Here is a 12,804-nt window from a genome sequence, read left to right on the forward strand (position 1 = left end):
CACAAATGCTACCTTGTAGTGCCAAGAACCTTTTGAGACAGTCAGCAGGCTCTCTGGATGAGGATTGACTTTGCCTTTACTTTACCAGGCAGGGGTCAATGATTTCACTGCTTAGTTGATCTCACAGGATTTTCCCAAGAGCTGCAGCTTCAGCATCAAAACAAACATAGAATCCAGCAAAGACCAACAACAGGAACAAGAGATAAGGAAATGAAAGGTTAAATCATCCCACATTAATGCTAAGGTTGTTTCATGGGAATTTCTCTTAGAGACAAGAAAAGTCCCAGGACTCAGTACATTTCCAGGGTCGTCTGTCATGCTCAGTGCTCCTTGGTGTCTCCTGATACCTGGGTATAAAACAAGAATCCAGTAAGGAATTTCTGAGAATAATCATTTAGCTGGACAACCAGGAATGGTTCTTTAGAAGGACAGCTATTTCTCGAGACTCCTGTGCAGCTGCAGAATAGAAGCAGGCAACACTTTTGGTGTTCAGGCATAGACAAAATTAGTAGAGCATAACTGAAGAGAAATTTAAAGCAGTTACAGATCTAAACAACTAAACACAGCATACATAGAATTAAAATGGATTTAGAATGGCAGTAAAAATAGTTGTTGACTTATGCTCATCTGTCATTTTAAAAAGTCCTCATCTGCTATTATAGTTTAAATAGAATGTGTAAAGTACATTTCACTGAGGAATTCAGCAGTTACTGTGGTGTGGCCACAACTGAACTGTTTTAGCTGAGAATATTAACTACCTTATGGAGGAAATCTACTATTCTGTTTTGCTTCTTAGAGAATAATATGTAGATGTCTCTGGGAATCATTTGTGCTTGCAAAAAATATATTTTTGCATTTGTATGGTAATTTTAATCAATTTTTTCTCTAGATTTTCTTCATCAAAGTACAACAAATTTTGCAACTCAAGTAAGCATGATATTCACTTTCTTTTATTGATTCTAGATTTGTATATATTATTTTCCATGTTTTTGTGTCAATGCTTTCTAGTTAGGGGAGAATAAAAGTCATTATCCTAAACTTTCCCCAAACCTTTCCTCCTATTGCAATGCTTCTTTTTCCACCCCCTTCACATACAAATTATTAACTAAAAGGATTAATAAGATGGAACTCCTAATTATTTGAGTGTACGTGTATCAATTTAGCTCTGGAAATGAAGTGTCATCCTTTTATATCAACACTTACTGCTTAATTGAAAAAAAAAAAAAAAGGCTATGTTTTGCTGCATCCTGAGTTTCAAAATCTGGAACACTGTTATAAAGACCAAACCCGTAAATCTTACGATTATAGAAAACTTAATTGGGGAGTTCTGAAGATTGCCAGAGCCATTGTAATTTCTTCAAAATACAACTCTACTAGACAATGTTATTTGCGTATAAATTTTGACAATTTGTGTTTTAAAAATTGGAAGGAAAGCATTGAGGTTGAGGTTCAATTGCTTTCAAAAAACTTTTTTCTTGATTTTTTGATTGATTGGTGTATATTTATTGAAAACTTCAAATACAAATAAATAATATAGAAACCTAAGTCCTTACATGACATCCATGAATGTGTGCCCCTCAAATGTCCCTTCAGGAGGGAACCTGCCAGGATGAGTGCAGTTAGCTGACACCTCCAGCTGCTGAATCTAGGGGATCTGCCACCACATGTACACAGAGGCCATGATCTCTCTGGGATGCTTTCAGCCAATGACTGAGCACAATGGGGTTACCAGAGCTGAGGCATTTCTTCCCCAAATGGGGTTGCTGCTCTTTGGGTAGTCTGTGCTCCTCGGCTCCCCATAAGCCTGGCAGAGATGTTTTTAGAGCAGCAGTGCAATCTGAGACTTTTCTTATCCAATTTTCCTTCCTCCCTCTTCTCCTCTAACAAGTGTCAGACCCACATCACAGTCTGAAGGCTCTCTTCCTATTTCTAATTCCTCTCTCCTTGACTCATCGCAAACATTTCCCTAATACATCTTATAAAATTCTAATTGATTCTTAGTATTTGTTTTTCAGAGGACCCCAGTGATACACCTTCCTCCAGTCCCTTCTGCCCCCTGTCCTACAATAAATGATTGCAGGATAATTCTTTTGTGTCCACACCATAATTCATCTGGTTGGTCTCCTCACTGACAGACATATAGTTTTACACTATTTACAGTATTACAGGCAAGGCATGTACAGTTTTCTTTATGTAGTTATCAATGTATATCTGCAGTGTAAAATTCTAAGAGTGGAATGTTTGGTCAAAGATGGGTGTATTTCAAAATTTGAAGATATCATCTAATTACTCTTCTAACATTTGTTATCAGTCTATGGTGCCCATCTGTAGAATGAGAGTTTCTGTTTTAATAGCATATGCACAGCATTGGGATTATAAATTTTAAAAATTTGTGCCAATTTGTTAAAGAGTGGTATCCCATTATTATGGTTGGTTGAAGCATGGTTTCCTACGTGTATTTGTAAACTGATTATTTATATTTTACAACCATTTTTATTTCAGTTTGTTGCCCTTTTCTTTAATGATATGCAAGGGTTCTCTGTATTTTAAGAAAATGCTTTATGTCTCTTATCTGTACAGCAAATTTTTCCCCAACTTGAGGTTTATGATTGAAGTTTGTTTACGGTGTCTCACGTTGTGAATAAGTTTTACATTTTTATCTTTGACATTAAAAACTCTTTCATGATTCCGAAGCATTTTCTAATGCTTTCATAAAATATGAACAAAGAGAAAATTTTTCTCAAAAATGTGTTTATTCTGATAAGAATTCAGAACAAAAGCAGGTAACTAACTTGTGACTAAAATTAAGTAAATCACCACTGTATGATTACATGTATTTAGACAAAGAAAAATTTTGGTATTATCCTTCTAGTTTCCACTTTAGAGATACTACACTAAAATGTTGGCCCTCTGATTTTCATTAACTCTAAAATCTCCATAATAATTTTAAAAACTGTTCTAATATTTCAGTTGGTTCAATTTCCCATTTTCCAATGATCACTCCATGCTTATAGCTTGTTAAAAATAGCATCCTGTTATTTAAGGAATCTCCATAATGATCTGGAAATGAAAACTGCCAAATACTGAATTAGGAGAGTCAAAAGAAATGGACAGCATGATATTTACCATTCTCTCATTCTATCTAAGAATTATTAGAAGAAAATCAAATTTATGGAAGAGATTAGGAATAAGAGAAATAAGAGAATTTTCACATTATCCAAGATATTATCATTTAAAAAACCAACTAAACAAATGACTTTTTTCTTCAAAATTCTGTTACCCCCACCATATATAACATTCATTCAATCATGAAGGGCTTACATTTCCATACATTTACCTATCTTTACAATAGAAAAAGGAAAAAAAGTCAAGATGAAAACTCTAGGATCCTCACACTCATATACGTATTTAACACATATCGAAATGACCACCTATGTATGCACAAATTGTTTTAAAAATACACTTTATTTGGACAAGAAATTGTTCTTACTGAAGAAATCTCAACTTACCTCCTTGTTCATCCAACATAACCAAAGTCCTGATACCAGCATCTTTACTCTATATTCCAATAATGGTAGCAAAGTTGAAAAAGAGTTAGAGAGAAAAGAGAGAAAGAGAAATCAGTAAGGGGACAATTAGCTCTATTAGAAATGGAAAATGAAGAGGACCAAAGGAAAAAGATGGAGGAAATATGGCAAGAATATTAGGGGCTGGGGAGGGACTCAGAGGAATGGGTCATCTGTAGATGTAGAAGAGAGGACTGTAGTTCAATCTCCATGGGGTAGTTTTCGGATGAGAATTGGTATGGAATTGGAATACACATAATATTATACTGTGATTTTATATTTGGAAAATAAAAACACCTACAGTTTTTATAGCACCAACAACAGTAAGCTAATCTTTCAAAAATTTCTAGACTAAATCTTCTCCTCTGGCATAATATATCAAGAAAGATTCCATCAGTGAATTGAGGAAGATGTGTGAGAATATTGGGGGGTAAGATTTTTGATTTATCAGTAGGCAGGATTGCTTCACAAAGGTCTAGAAACACAGCTCAAAAGGAAACTCACTCTTCTGTGAGATTTAGGAAAGGGATTGGCAGATGAGAAATAAAGATTATTCTCCTAAAATATGAATTTCAGAATAATCTAAAATAAATTTCTTTACTCTGCAATCTAAAATTCCTCACAAAAATATAGTGCAAGAAAATAATTCATTCATAAGCTTTATTACAGTTCTTGTATTACAGTTTTCAATGGAAGTGAAGATCTTTCATTTCACAGGATGACTGTTAAGTATAAAATGGCATTGTTTAGGGTTTGAATAAATTTTTTCAAGGAAAGCTCCTGTGGCCTCTAAAGTAAATTGTAAAAAAGGACCTCTCTTATAGCCCCATTTATTTTTTACTGGCTTATTTTAAACTAAGGAAGAGAGAGATGTTAGTCGAGGTGAACAGAGGGCTGTTTTTATTTTTTTATAGTTTTTTCAAAACAGTATTTTAATAATTCAATTCCAATGGTGCTTCCAAAACATTAAATAAAATACTAAAAGTGATTTCTGTGAGCTTTTATAATTCCCCATTTCAGAGAATATATCCAGTTAACTACCCTGGACACAAAAGCCTACCTTGTTTTTGAATACATTTTAATAGGCTTTAGTTGTGAAATCAGGGAGTAGTTTGCAGAGTGATGGTTCAGGATAACTTCAGAAGTCATGCACAGCACAGATTCTGGAGCCAGACTGCTCTGGTGATTTCACTGCCTAGCTGCGGGACCTCAGAGAAATGTACAAGTTGCTCTGTGCCTCAGTTCTCTCATTTGTCATATAAGGATAGTCATAGTTAATACCTCTTTGACTTGTTATGCAAATTAAATGAATTAATATGTGGCATGTACTAGCATGGTGCCTAGCCTATAGTTAGCATTACTAAAGTGTTTCTAAAGTAAATACCTTCAGAAAATGCATCTGTAGCAGGACATTTGGGGAAACTGAAAATGACATAATTACTGACAACCCTCAGAAGCTTCTAGCCCACTACTTTTCAAACTTTAATGTGCATATGAATACACTGCATAGGAAATGCCTTGTTAAAATGTGGATTCTGATTCAGTAGGACTGGAGTAAAGCCTGACTTTGAATTTCTAATAAGCTCTTCATGCTGCTGATGGTTGGTGCAAGGACACATACTGAGCAGCAAGATTCTAGACCCCAGAAGAAATTTCAAATCTTTTTCTTCAATGTGTTGTAAATGAACATTCTTCATCACTAGCCTGTATTTCATGATTTCTATGCTCTTTCTGCAAATGTTAGCTATTACTTATGATAAGAAATTATGAAAAGCGAATGGCTTATTTAAGTATATGGATGTGACAACGCAGGTTCTGGTGAAGCCAGAGGCATCTCAGCATTTTCTCCTCTGAGTACCACATCAAGGTCATATTTGAGATCCCTGTTTCATTCTATAGGGACAGTGGGTGGGAAATAAGTTAGTGATTTCAGTTTGGTCAGTCTAGCTCTCATCTGTTTATATTTTTTAAATATGCTGTTATACCTATTTATTTTGCATGGAGCCCTGCAAGTATAATTTCATATTTGTTCACTTTAGTGCTAAATGTTTCAGCAGTGGAATAATTCACAGAACTAATCCCAAGGAGCAAGAGTTTGCCCGAATTTAGAAGAACATAAGCAATGGGCACAGATTAATGAGTCAAGAATTCTGTGTTGTGCTCTTAGCTCAGCCAACAACTAGTTGTGAGACAGTGAAAGAGTCACTTGAACTTTCAGGATCTTTCCCCATATTTAAGATAGGGATGGAGATGCTAAACAAGATTAGGTGGTTGGTAGGCTGGTTTATGACTCTCTGGCTCATCCATCCATCTACCCATCCATTCACTCATCCATCCATCCATTCACTAAGTGTTTATTGAGTCTCCATTCTGTCCCAGGCACTAAGGATATGGGGTAGATAGACAAATTCATAGCTTCTCAACTGTGTTTCACAGTGTGAGAGACAATTTGGTCAGGAGGGAGGAGCTGGGATCTGGGAGTCAGTAATTCTGAATTCTAGACTTATCTTTGAAATTCTGTTGCTTTAGAGTCACCTGTTTTGTGTTTCAGCTTCCCTAGCCATCCAATGGGAATGGAAACAGCTCCTTACTGCCTAGAGTACTTATGAGGATAGAATGAGCTATAGAATGTAAAGGCTTCTACAAGTTCAACTCTATGGGAGGCCATGGTTCAAAAAGAAGTACATTAAGATAAAGGACTTAATTTGTGTGAAATCTCAATCAGTTTAGTATGAACTGCTTTTATTTCTGTTTGTTTTCTTGGATCCTTTTACATTTTGTGGAATTCTCAAAGAAAAAAGTAAATATTGTAGGGGTTGCTGATGGACAGGAAGTTAAGTACTGTGCATAAGAATTCACACTCTGGAATCAGGTAGACCTGGACTTTAATTCCATCTCCGCCATTTGTAGCTGTGTCTCTCAAGCAAATTACTTAACCACTGTGTACTTCAATTTCTTCCTTGGTAAAAGAGATCAAAGTACTGTGGCTACGCTCCAGTTTGCAACAGTGCAGAAGGTGGGCACCCTTACCCACCTTGTTGTTCAAGGGTCAACTGTAGTAGTGAAAGATGCTACAAGGATTGTATTAGATAATGCATGTTTGATGATAGCTTTGAGCACAATACCTGGCACGGAGTAGGCTCTCAATAAATGTTAGAACATGTACATTTGGCTCCACTATTTTGCTGACAGTTTTTTATCAAAATAAATGAATTGTTCTTTGTGGGAACTAGAACCTCACGAAAGAAGGGCAGGGGTGGGGACAATATCTCAGGAGAAGCAGAATATTACTTTCTCCTCTTCCTTAAAGAGTATTATGTTTCAATAACTAAGAGTGAGAAGAGGTGGTTCTATTTTTGTTTTAGCTGAATTCTTGGTTTCTATTTCAGATTGCTGAGAAAATTATCTACTTAAAACAAGGCAGTTTGAGATGTGAGTGATATTTTTTCCATTTCTTTTTTTAAAATTTTCATTTCTCTATTTTTATTTTTTCTTTTTTGTCGATGAACTAAAAGTAAAATCATGTTCCAAATGTTTCTGGAACATTTTTAGTCTTCCTTGCTTTTCCCTAAGTCTGAGCTAAAACATGGATAGTCTAGGTACTCTCTAACTGCCAGAGTTCCAAAAGACCCATATCTGCCTCTCTGAAAACAACTACCCAGCCTGATTTTTCCAGTTTTAGCACAACACAAACATAGCTTTAGAATGCTTATTCTCTTCTCCTGATCAAACTGTTTTGAAAGAAAAGGCATAAAAAGAAAAGATGCTAAAACATCCTTGAAATGTTGAGGAGCCCTCAGGCACCATTCCAATCTTTTGAATCAACCTACCCTAAAGTAATACGGCTTTTCCTGGGCTTAGTTTTCATAACCTAAGACATTCATGTGTAAACATCATTTCCTAAATTTAGTGATATTAGAGTTAACTTTTTTTTTTTTTTTTGGCCTGGAATCAAATACTCCTTGAAGATACATTCATGACTCTCCCACCAGAATTAATTGTTCCCTCCTCTATACTCCTAAGGCAGGTACAGCCTTGAATTTGGAAAGCTATTTTCATAGCTGTTTTCCTGCATAATATCAATTTATATCTTCTCTCCCACCCCCAGAGTTAGACATTCAATAAATATTTGTTAAAATGCGTCCATCAAAAGAGACAGTTCCTACCTCCAGGCTGAAAACCTAGTGCTATATAATTTCTAACCATTTTACCTGTGTATGGTATTCAGCTTTTCTGAACTTTCCCCACTGACCTCTGTGTAACTTTACATCATCTTTGAAACATTGATGATGGCTTCTATTAAAAAGCAAGCCTCTACCCTGCCACTCTGTTATAGCCTAAAGTCTATGAGAGATGGCACAAAGTCGGACAGTTTGCCTTAGGGAGACATTATGAATTTAGTAACCTTTCCTGTCTTTGAGAATGAATTTCAATAAGAATTCTGCTTAATTCAAATTATATAGGATTCATGCACTTTGGGATCATGGGCAAGATCCTAGTATTTCAAGGCTCAGATTTTCCGAATGATTTCTGCCCTTAATGAATATTTAATGCTGATTCTCTTTAAAGAGAATTTCCTTTTTGATTGAAAAGCAGAATATCATTTGAATAGCCAATGCCCTAGACATAAGAGGTGATTGACCATAAATATAAAATAACTAGGAGGAAGTAAGAGCAAATCGATCTACTCTAATAATGGCTTGCTCATAAATTCCTAAGAATGAAAAGTCTAATAGCTTCCTCTCGCTTATTAGAGGTAGGAGAGAGCTTCTATCTGTTTCACTCCTTATTCTAAGATGCAACTTTATGCTTGGTCGAGAAACAGTTCAGGAGAAACAAACACATATGATTCTACAATTCTACTTAATTGATAGAGCTTTTGAGATTTTTTTCCCCGCCAGAATATATTAGAGCAAGCACTCCTTTCTCAAATCTGGCTGACAATGCCTGCCATTTAAGACACAAATGTCTGTGACCCAAAGACTCTGATGGCTGAGGGGCCAGTTCATAATGATGTATTTTCATGCATTTGCTCCACCATGTTCCATGTTCTAGGTAGTATTTCGACATTGCATAGGTGGGCAAACTTGTGATAGTTTTGCTGCTTTAGAAATTTACTTCACATGTTCATACACATGAATGAAAACAACAAAAAAAGTGAGCTTGGAGGCTATGGTTGAAGGTCATAAAGATGTATCGAGATAATTATGACAGTGGACTTCTGGTCTCCCTTCAAGTCAACATCAGAACTAACATAGAAATGTTACTAAGGTTTGTTCCCTTTCATTTATTCTCAGAGTGAGGGACAGTAAACCTACTCTAAAAGTCTCACCAGCACTGCTAGATTTACATTATCTGCCTCTTTTTAGGTCCTCAAGTATTTCTGCATGAGTGGTGTTTCCAGAATAGAACAAAGAAAAAATTTTCTTCATTTAGAGAGTGAAGGCTGCTTTTCCAAGCTGCTGAGCATCCTGAGAGCTCCTGGTTATCACCTTCTCCCTACTCCTCCTGTGGCAATTCACATTTAGCCATCATATTTCACTCTTAGGTGAGAAGCTAAAGCTGTAGTAATAAGGGAAGATGCTGGCTCCTAAAGTGTGAGAGGCAGCTGCCTTTCCTTTTAGCCTTGTGAAATTTATCTTCCTTTTTTTATGTGATTGCATAAGCGATTTAGGGTAGCATGAGGGGAGTAGGCTCATTTAATTATTCTGCTAGAAAAACCTCAAGATCTCTAAAAACGATAACCATACGTGAATTTATACATTGATAATCAGTTTCAAAGCATAGCTAAAACAGCTTCTCACTGAATAAAAACTGTTAGGCTTATTTTATTCATTTAAGATAAATACAACCCATTCCATTCTTTTTCTACTTCATCTCTCCCAAAGGACAAGTTCAATTAATCCATTTATTCTTCCTGGTTGACTGCTGCTCTCCCAAATTGGAATCAGTGAGTTTTATTGTAAATGGCCTTTTGATTCCATAATTGCTATCTGCCCTATTTTACCCATTTAAAAATAGTTCAGCATTCATTAACCATGCCTCACAAATGAATGTTCAATCCAGAGTCAGGAATATAAAAGAGCTTCTATATTTACATTATTGGTCTTGATATTTCCCCTTATTGAAGAATTTTCCTATTATTCCATGAATTTGAGTGCCTGACTCCAAAGATTATAATTTCTGAATATGTTACACCTATAGGGGTATATATTTTTAAAAGTCATACATGTGGCTAAAAACAGAACAAGATGTCAAGACTAGGTGTGACTTAAAGGCATCAAAATAATTACAAATGAGATTTTTATGTAGATAATTTCTTTGTATATTAAAAATCACTGATTTGTTTAAAGCGATTCAATCTTTTGTGACTTTTGGGGAGTATTTACTTGGAAATACTATACTTCCCTGCTTCTCAGACTGTAAGGAAAACCTGGGCTGGGAGGAAGAGTGGATACTTTGATGACTATCTGACAACTTAAATGTAGCATCTCCCTCCCTATGTGGCTTCCTGGTGGCCCCATCAACACTGGAATCAATGGGATCATGGTCCAGGGATTAGTTTATTCTAAAATATGGCCACTCCTTACCTCTTCAACCAGTTGCAGCATACGACGGGTGCTTTCCAGCGACTAAGATGAAAAAAAAAAACAAACACAAATATTATGAGTGCAGGATCCAGAGGTCTTGGGATAATAGAACTACTTTCTTCTCTTGAGAAATACAAAGGGTCACTGTCACATATTTTTTTATGTTTATAACTGAAACACAAAAGTTCTCCCCATTTTCAATCTCTCTCCTATCAGTCTTTCTGCATAATAAGATTCCCTAAAGCAAATTACATTAAAACTGATCTTCATAAAATCAAAACCATATGAAGCTGATCTTGATATCAAAGAAAAAGTAATCTGGAAAAGATAGTTTTGCATGTGCAGGATGTATGAAAATTATCTCAGAGGACTAATTTGGGCTCCCTAGACGCGGAATATTAAATTTTAAACACAAACACAATTTTTTGTGAAATGAGATGAATCTAACATCAAGTTTCTCATAAAGCCTTAGAAACACAATTGGAAGTTCTTATCAATACAAATTAAGTTGTTGCCTTAGGGTGAAAAAAATCAAGCATGTTTGAAACAACTAGCCTGTAGGAGACAGTTATAATAATTATCTTCATCCTTAGATAAGAAAAATTAGATGGCAAGTCTGAACTCAGTGCTGGTCCCTGAGGCACAATGTTGTCACTTTTTTCTCAGTTCCTTTGAAAATACTAAGAATCTAACAACCAGTGTGATCTCTCAAAGCTGTGCTTTTAAGTGACGAACTAATTTTGAAGAAGATTCCGTAGAAACATGAAGAATGTTAACTTTCCTGGAAGAGTTGTGAACAGGCTGTTTTTGAAATAGAATGGCTATAAGCAGTGATATGCTAGCAAATGTTTAATATCTGGCTCTCCAGAAAATAATATATGAATATATGTATGTATTTAACCTCATTATTTTAATGACATAAAAGATACACAGTAAAAAATTTACAAATAATAATATAAAACTCTCTATTATAAATTCCATATAACCAATTGATTCTCACAGAAAGCTTTTGTTGATTACTGGTGACCTCTGTGCTCATAGCTAAATGTTCACAGAACAAGTGCAGTTCTGGCATAAACACTGGTTGATATTTTCATTTACATTAATGAGTAAGAGGGAAATAAAACAAGAAGAAATATGTTGGAACTTTACTTATTTATCAATGATACAAATGACTTCTTTGCTAAAGAGAATCATCATTTTCAAATGGAAGTTTTTCTCATTTTTTTGTGTTATTCATAGTGTAATAGCTGCAAATGTGGACACTTTTAAATTTAATCTGCATTATTAATATTTTTCCCCTTTCTTAAGTCTAGACAATCAACAAAGCAAAAAGTCCAGCCCTGATTTGTAGTGTTTGCAGATTCCCATGGTATAAATACTCTCACCTTGTCTGATTTCTAGGTATATCACAGTGTCACTGCAGTGAACTTAGGAAGAGTCACAGTAACACACCATTACACAGTATCTCCACACTACAGACCCAACACATGCCAAGAACTTTGAGAGTATAAATAGTAGCAAAACAATTAGGAAGTGACGAGCTCCGAGTATTTAGTACCTCTGATTTTAATATACTCTATTTAATTGTCATTTTTATAATTCAACTTTAATACCGGCTCATAAAGTTCTGGAAAATGTAGCAATGTTACATAAAAATGTTAGCTCTCAGAATTAAGCCAGCTCCAGTACACCACTGGCTGTCAGACACCCAAAGATATTGCTTTTCTTAGAGCATCTTGAATTTTCTAGATTTCTAGAAATTGGGAACTTAGTCTAAGACATTAATTTGTGCATAGGTTTTATAATTAATATGTTGCTGTTTGCAGAGGCCTTAGTTGTAGAGGAAATCACAGTCATATGCATCCTGCTTTTTTTTGAGACATTAGAAGAAGCCCTTTTCCCATTGAACTTGAATAAGATAAACTACATCGCTCCCTATCTTTTGCTGCCTTCTCATGTTTCCATCCCTCACCTCATCAGCCAGCTGGTCAGCCCTTCGCTGCATCTCTTCCAGCTCATTGCGCATGTCCGCGTCTTCAGCCATGGTAGTGGTGGGAGGTGGCTGGGTGCCTGAGCTGGGAGGTTAGTAATGGGTTTGGCCACAGGACCTGGAAAGAAATAGAAATGAACATGTGAGACTTTATGTGTGTATGTGTAAATGTGTGCAAATAGGAGAAGATATAAATAGCCCAAACTCCATCTCCATAACTCAGTCATCTTCTGAGCTGGAAGCCATACTCAAACAGGGGTCAACAGAATTATGCTGTTTCTCCAAAAGACACCATGAATGCATACTTGCCAACTTTATCATGGACACAGATACCTGTCTACCTATGAAGTATTTTTTTAAGACACAAGCCATCCAAGAGTTAGGTATGATAGGATGAATAGATGTGATTCTGAGTTAGTATACTTTTAATCTCACATTTACTTATTTTAATTTTATTTTTAATAGCTTTATTGAGGTATAATTAACATACAGTAAATCCCACATATTTGAAGTGTATACTTTGAAAAGTTTTGATATACATATAAATCCAGGAAACCATGACTACTATTCATATAAATCTAGGAAACCATGACTACAATTAAGAAAAATGAACATATCCATCACTCCTAAAAGTTTCTTCATGCCCTTTGTAATC

The 12,804-nt window shown here is 35.5% G+C and overlaps 1 protein-coding gene across 4 annotated transcripts in view; it reads right to left on the minus strand.

The window, feature by feature from the left end:
* SNAP25 (synaptosome associated protein 25) overlaps nt 1-12,804 on the minus strand; it is a 78,461-nt gene that overhangs the window by 16,155 nt on the left and 49,502 nt on the right. For 3 of the 4 annotated variants that reach the window (XM_025039942.1, XM_025039941.1, XM_006921591.3), the window contains exons 3-5: nt 12,132-12,267; nt 10,157-10,198; nt 3,510-3,558 (exon numbers count right to left, since the gene is read on the minus strand). In XM_025039942.1, the coding sequence (XP_024895710.1) occupies nt 3,510-3,558; nt 10,157-10,198; nt 12,132-12,203 (163 nt within the window). In that variant the 5' untranslated portion in view covers nt 12,204-12,267. Of the gene's footprint in view, nt 1-3,509; nt 3,559-10,156; nt 10,199-12,131; nt 12,284-12,804 lie in introns of those variants that run through there. The other variant, XM_006921592.1, reaches the window with a different exon arrangement.

This window comes from Pteropus alecto, unplaced genomic scaffold (assembly GCF_000325575.1).
Source record: "Pteropus alecto unplaced genomic scaffold, ASM32557v1 scaffold45, whole genome shotgun sequence".
Taxonomy (NCBI): Eukaryota; Metazoa; Chordata; class Mammalia; order Chiroptera; family Pteropodidae; genus Pteropus; species Pteropus alecto.